The sequence below is a fragment of the Carassius gibelio genome, chromosome A4, assembly GCF_023724105.1.
Source record: "Carassius gibelio isolate Cgi1373 ecotype wild population from Czech Republic chromosome A4, carGib1.2-hapl.c, whole genome shotgun sequence".
In the NCBI taxonomy this organism is placed as follows: Eukaryota; Metazoa; Chordata; class Actinopteri; order Cypriniformes; family Cyprinidae; genus Carassius; species Carassius gibelio.
Window position 1 is genome coordinate 15,214,511 of NC_068374.1, and position 7,446 is coordinate 15,221,956.

At 37.5% G+C, this 7,446-nt stretch overlaps 1 protein-coding gene across 1 annotated transcript; it reads left to right on the forward strand.

Annotated features, from left to right (window-relative positions):
• The first annotated feature begins 2,455 nt into the window (after positions 1 to 2,455).
• Positions 2,456 to 3,130, forward strand: LOC127970244 (structural maintenance of chromosomes protein 5-like). Its single transcript, XM_052572644.1, has 3 exons — positions 2,456 to 2,478; positions 2,581 to 2,725; positions 2,820 to 3,130. Exons 1-3 carry the CDS (start codon positions 2,456 to 2,458, stop codon positions 3,096 to 3,098), a joined length of 447 nt encoding a protein of 148 aa, XP_052428604.1. The 3' UTR covers positions 3,099 to 3,130.
• The last annotated feature ends 4,316 nt before the right edge of the window (positions 3,131 to 7,446 follow it).

Below are 7,446 nucleotides of genomic sequence, written 5' to 3' on the forward strand. Positions count from 1 at the left end.
AGGCACTCAAAACAGGGTTATTGCTGGCTACTACTGGCCTACAATTATACAGGATGTGAAAGAATGGGTAATGTATTACATATTTGGTACTTTATTTTCACTTCCACTTTTTTTCTTGCAAGTATCTATATTTAAGAATATGTCTATTTTTGCCACCTCTGATTGTTAGATAGCTCCTTGATTTAGAAGTTTTATTTATTGTCATCACTAAATCATATCAAGTGGCTGTTTTTTAAACAATTTTTAAAAAATTGTGTTGCTTTTTTAGGTCCGATCCTGTCACCGCTGCCAGTTGAATGACCCCATCAAGACTGTTGTGCCAGTCTTGCATTCTATTAAGGTACTGCATACAATGTTTTAACAAACTGATGAGATTAACAAACTAGTCTCAACCTTGTGTACAGTTTTACCAGCATTTGTTTGATGCTTATTTTGTGCCATGCAGGTAAAAGGACCGTGGGAGGTGCTTGGTTTGGATTTGATTGGACCACTGCCAGAAATGGCACGTAACAACAAGTATGTCCTTACCATGACTGACCTGTACACCAAGTGGGTGATTGCGGAACCTATGCAATCTAAGACGATAGCTGAAGTGTCGTTAATAATAACCGCAAAGCTGTACTTGTTTGGCATGGTTAGGAAAATCATTAGACCAAGGGAAGGAGTTTGTCTGCAAGGTGAAGTGTTTTTTCTGTATTTTTATTCTTCTCCTTATTTCCCTACCGTGAAGCAGAAGTCTCAAACATTCACAGAAAACGGCTTACTTCCACGTTGAAAAATAAGGTGGATATGTTTTTTTATACAGTTACTCGAGTCTTGCACATTTTACTTATGATCCCTCTGCAGCTCAATGACAGCATTTTCAGTATGCTGAAAATCAAGCATGCCGTCTCCAGTGCTTACCATCCCCAAACCAACGGGCAGGTAGCTCTTTGGATACCTGTCTTGTAAGATCTATTGTTGTCTTATGATTATTCATCAACTTTATGAATGCATTTATGTATAGGATAAAAGAACTAATCAGAATATCAAGTGTACCATCAGGAAGTACGTGAATGACAACCACAATGACTGGGACCTCCATCTTCCTGCTGTGGTGTATGGAATCAACACTGCAAAGCAGGTTTGGTTTTACTTATTATATTTATAATATTTACGGTTAGTTGTCAATGTTAAAACTGAATTGGTGAATTTATTAACTATTTAATGTCAAGTGTGAAGTTTTTCAAACTTATAGATAAATACAAACTTAATAGTTAATGGAAAGCTTCCTTATGTGATCAGTACTCCACTAGACACAGTCCCTACTTCCTCCTTTTCCATCGACACCCACGTCTGCCAGAGGTCATGAATGCCTGTCCCATGGGAGATGGATTTGAAGTTGCCGACCCAGAAGATGACATAGACACCATAGTCAATAAGATGAAACTTCTCAATGAAACAGTACGTATTTGAATAAATAAAGGTAAATGAAGTAATGAGACCTAGGAATTTTTTTTTGCTGCTTCATGTGAATCCACTCTCCCTCACTCTGTTACATTGTAATTATTAAACCTTGTTCCTTATTCTATTTTGGCCTGACTGATACTCCATAGATCAAGAGACCAGAGAATTCTGGATTTTTCAATGAGTTTTAATTTTGGGTACTGTTTTTTTTTTTTTTTTTGTAGGTTCTTCACAACATAGAGAGAGCACAGAGCATGCAACAGAAGTCATTCCAAAATCGCAAGCGCAAGTTTGTGCGAGTATGTTCAGTTCAGGCCGGTGATGATGTTCTGCTCTCACGGGACCCCAAGAAACGACGGACGGGAGACACATTTACAAGTCAGCACCAGGGACCATATACTGTGTCCAGCATCTCTTCCAAAGGGGTGGCCACTATCCTCAAAGGCTCAGCTTGTCAGAGGGTCAATGTGTCAAGACTGAGGACATACTACAGATCGAAAAGTAAGAGTGTTTGATAAACTCTGTATAAAACAGTTTGAAATCAAATACCAGGTTGAGAAATATTGGATATTTGTTTGTAATTCCTATTGTTACTAATGGACTTTACGGTTATTTCCTGGTTTTAGATAGGCCAGCTAAGTAATTTACAGTGAACTGTCAAACTCATCTGCGCTATAAGGGGAGTGCACTTTGCTCGGTTTTTCTACATAATCAATTAACAATCTGAAGAACATTTTTGTTTGTATAGGACATAACGCTCACATATACTGTTTCAAGAATGACAGAAGCGAGTGTATATAATAACACAAGGTAGTCCACTAGATTTTTCCATGAGTTATTCATTACTGTGATTGACAGTGATAACTGTAGCGATGGATGGTAAAAAACAGAGGTAAGCTATATTTACACAAAAATATACCAAATTACTTTTATGTGGCATTTTTTGTTTGTTTTTATTTTTGTTTTCCACTCTTAGGAAGAGGTGCCAGTGATTCGCAAGTGGTGATTGATGGAGAGCTTTTGCCTTGAAGGGTATGACAGACTCTACAGATAAAATTTCAGTAACTCGGCTGATACTATACTAGAAAGGTGTTATAGCAATTGAGTGCATATACATTTACATATTTTACAAAGGCACGGACAGAGGTTTGCACACTGGACCGAAGAAGCATCCCAGCTCCTTCAGGGAACCCTTGAGCCTGTCTTTAGGGTGTCAAAATCCACCACCACCAAACAGTCACCCAGCAGAAGAGTTGTGGTTGAAGAGGACACTGATAAGGTAAATTATTTTTGTGGTCATATATCACGGAGTTGCATGCAAGTTGGATAAATAGTTTAATTTTTTTTGTGCCATTATATATTTGTATATTCAGGTGCAACAGCCCACCATTGTGAGAGACCTTCATACAGCTTGGTACTGGGTACAAAATAACAAAGACTTATTCTGTGGAGAGGTGACAGAGCCTGCTTTTCTGCAGATGAACAGTGACGATCAACAAAATGCACTCAGAAAGGCCCTGAGCAGTGAATTCCCGGAAGCAAAGGATGACTTTTTGTTTATTTTTCAGTCTCAAGATGACATGGAAACATTTTTGTCATACTGTGTTGATAAACAAGGCCTGAAAGTCAATGTCAAGTTCCTCAATCAGTAATTATTGTAGTAGACGAGGGAGGAAGGGAATGAACGAATGAATGAATTTGAATAAATAATTTGAAAAAATATCTTTTTGTGTTTCTTATATGCAGTCATTTGTTAAAGTATGCTGAAATAAGTAAACATATCTTTAGAAAATTAATAATTAAATGTAAAACACACACTTGTATACACATTTGTATTTTTTTTTTTTCTCTGAATTGATTTAATAAGTGCAAATTTAATCGAATATTTAATCAAAGTTAAAGTCATGACATTTGCCAAGTATGGTAACCCATACTCGGAATTGGTGCTCTGCATTGAACCCATCCAAGTGCACACACACACAGTGAGAAGTGAACACAGCTTGAACACACACCTGGAGCAGTGGCAGCTATGTCCAGCGCCTGGGGAGTCCTTCACTAGTAAAGGACTATTTCCGGGACGGATCGGGAGGTGTCAACATCACATAAAAACATTAACTTATTATTAGTGTTATTATAACAACAGTATTATTAAAACTACAGAAATTGCCGTAAATTGTTTCGTCATACAGACCGGAAGTAGACGCATTTCCGCGCATGCGCAGTACAAATCGTGTTTCCGGTACGGATCGAGTAGTGACATATCCTATGCATACTACGGAATTCGGCCGGAAGTAGTAGGCCATCCGGGTACATCTCACCTACTGTTTTTCGAATACTGAGAATTCGGACATACTACTTGCTTCGCATACTGTTTTTCGCCTACTATATAGTATGGAAGTATGCGATTTCGGACGCGGCTTTGGTCTTTTTTTTTATTTTTTTTATTCAGTGCATATAGCTTTTAATTTGTTACTTGACACAATTTATATTAGCATATAATATACTTTATACCTATTTGTGTGTAAAAGCATTTTATTTGCAAGACTTGGGTTGTGCTCTACACATGTATTTGTAACTGTGTATAAACTGTATTGTATAAATAATAAAGAAATTGTGACTGAATGTGATGTGTTTAATAAAGTTTTACTTATACAGGCTAATTTATTTAGTAGTAAGTATGTTAGATTTGTAAAACAAGCAGAAAATGTTAATAGTACATTAGTTTTACCCAAATGAAATCAACGTCGTTTCAACATTAGATAAGCAAACCAATTAGATCGATTTTATGTTGAAAACGTATTGATTCTCTGACGTCGTTTCAACTAACTAAAAATCGACGTCGATCCAACGTTAGGGAAGACAACCAATTGCGTCGATTTTCCATTAGTTTTGAATGGCGCGCCTGACGTCGGATCAACGTTAACCCGATGAGCAAAACGATGTTGGATCGACGTCGGAGATCAATGTCGTTTCAACGCCGCGAGAAACGTCGATTCTACGGTGATTCTATGTCACAGGGCCGTCGCCAGAACAAACCAAATGGGGGGGCATTTAATTTTCATAGGGGGGCACACTTTTTTTAATGATCTGAGACGGACCATAACATAAACCCATATTAGGCTATAACTAAAATAGACCCCAATAGTCTGGTTTTGTTCAATTATTCAAATAAAATACTTCACCGTTTGATCTCAACGTCTCTGTTTATTGTCTCTTAACATTTCCAAAACCGCCAAAAATGTATTCTGAGATCGCATGCAACGCGCAGCTCAGCTGCGCAAAGGAATTGCGTATAAACAATACAATACTGTATGCTTAACTAAATGAATTGCATGATTTATATATACATATACTTACACACAAACTGCATATTGTAATTTGAATTAATAAAACTACTAACACAAAAATAACATATTGAAAGGTCTGCTGCTGGAGACTTGCCATTGGTTGTTGTATTTGAATAATTAATGAGGTAGGTCTTTGCAAGGTTTGGGTGCTGTTTTGGGATGTTTTAACAGTCATTTATGAATATAATTATATTTAAAATTATGTTCTGTGTAATAATGCGTTGAATAATGAATCGTCTGAATCATTTCTGAAGGTAATGTGTTATGCATTTCTAGTGTTACCGTTGTAGTGATTACTGTTCCTGTGAGCCAAGTTCTGCTGAAACAACGTAATTAGAGCAATAATCTAAATTTTAATAACATTCAATATCAGAAATCTGACTGCGCGTTCACACCAGTGGCGTCGGCAGCGTCAAAAATCGCTCTTGCCGTTCTGCTCATAACACTGCAGGAAGATTCGTGAGCGCTCTGACGTTAACCGAATGCGTATTGAAAGTGGCCGCAAAGCTAACAGACTTGTTGATCTTATGCGGACTAACCACAAGGAGGTTAACGTTATTAATTAATCTCATTAAATGTTGTTGTGGACGAAATATTAAGATCCTTTACTTAAAATGAACGATCTCAGACACCTTGGTCCACGTATCACTTTTAATTAGTTTTTTTTATGTCCCGGTATGCAAACAGGGACACATCATAGATTACTGCAAACGCGAAACAGCAATAATCAACCTGTCCTCTATTTTGCTTGGGAACGTGATCGGAGCTGCGTCCTCTGGAATCCTCTCAAGCGGTTGACTTCTACGTTCCGATTGGTTGCTGCCCAACCGCGTCATAGCTCATTACCATAAAGTTGCCTTGATTTCAACTCTGCTCGACGCTCTCAAAGGCCAAGTCGCGCCGCGCCGCTCCTCGACGCTGGTTTACATTGAAAATGAATGACTTCCGGCCACTTTGACGCTCTCAACGCCGGCGCTGTGAATGCACAGTAATGCAAGTTTGGTTAATTGTTCTGTGCGTTACGTTTAGGGGGCAATAGTATGTTCCTGCACAACCGGAGGCTGCAGATTCAGGACCGCAGATCTGGGCCGCAGTTCTAGGACCCTAGTTTTTCCTGACAGCGCCACCTACCGTACTGGCCAATATAGCGATGGCTGCAGTTTCAGGAACGCAGTTCTAGTATCCTGTTGTAAACTGCGTTCCTGAAACTGCAGTCACGTTTGCAGTCACGTTACTTTGTATATAGCATCAATATATTAATCTCAGTAGCATGTTTTTAAATGTAAGCTTCAAAATGCAGCAGAGTTAAATTACTAAGTGTGCTTTGAGTCACAATTTTAAATTTAAACATGAATTTACACAAAATATAAATGAAATATCAATTTTGTAAAATTGATGTATATCAATGTTAAAAACAATTGTAAAAAATGAAGAACCTTAAAAGTCTTGAAATGTCTCTTGAATTATACAGTATATTGATTCACTTCCTTAAGGTGAATTAGCTCATTATCAGGTAAGTTAAAGTTGGAATCAGCGTATGGAGTCACTAAATTACTGCCAATATTTTAAAAGTTGTTGAGAAGCAAGACAAGACACAAGAATGATTCAAGAATGTTTATTTATATACATATTATAGAGTCACACTGAAGGCATCAAGGGCTATTTGATCAAGAAGGAGAGTGATGGGGTGCTGCGCCAGATGACATGGCCTCCACAGTCACTGGACCTGAACCCAATCCAGATGGTTTAGGGGTGAGCTGGACCGCAGACAGAAGGCAAAAGGGCCAACAAGTGCTAAGCATCTCTCAGGGAACTCCTTCAAGACTGTTGGAAGACCATTTCAGGTGACCACCTCATGAAGCTCATCAAGAGAATGCCAAGAGTGTGCAAAGCAGTAATAAAAGCAAAAGGTGGCTACTTTGAAAAACCTAGAATATGACATATTTTCAGTTGTTTCACACTTTTTTGTTATGTATATAATTCCATATATAATTCCACATGTGTTAATTCATAGTTTTGATGCCTTCAGTGTGAATCTACAATTTTCATAGTCATGAAAATAAAGAAAACTCTTTGAATGAGAAGGTGTGTCCAAACTCTTGGTCTGTACAGAATTTACATGTCATTTTTGTGACAACATCACAACAGCACCAAAGTGAACCCCTTTTCCATCAGTTGCTGCATGGATAGAATGGCTGTAGGCTTCAACTCTAGAGAAAGAGAGAGCGAGAGACAGAGAGAGATAAATAAGAAACATTTGTTTAACATATTCAACTTGAATATATATATATATATATATATATATATATATATATATATATATATATATATATATGAAAAGTGAAAGTCCTTGCAGCATGTGGTGCATCTCTTCAATTCGGGCAGGGATTTCCCTTTTTGATTGTTATATGTGTCTTGGAAAAGTGAGAGTGTACTTGTTTAGAATATTTTGAGATCATGAAAATATCCCTAGTGCCTTTTTTAATCATCTGTCCTACAATGAGCCTAATCGAATCCATAAAATCACTTCATATTGGCCATGCAGAACATGACAGAAACTAACACATTATAGCAATGTATAACTGTATGTGGAATAGACCTGCAGATTAGACCAAATTGTAACAAACTATTAAAATTGCCAAATGCCTAGTTT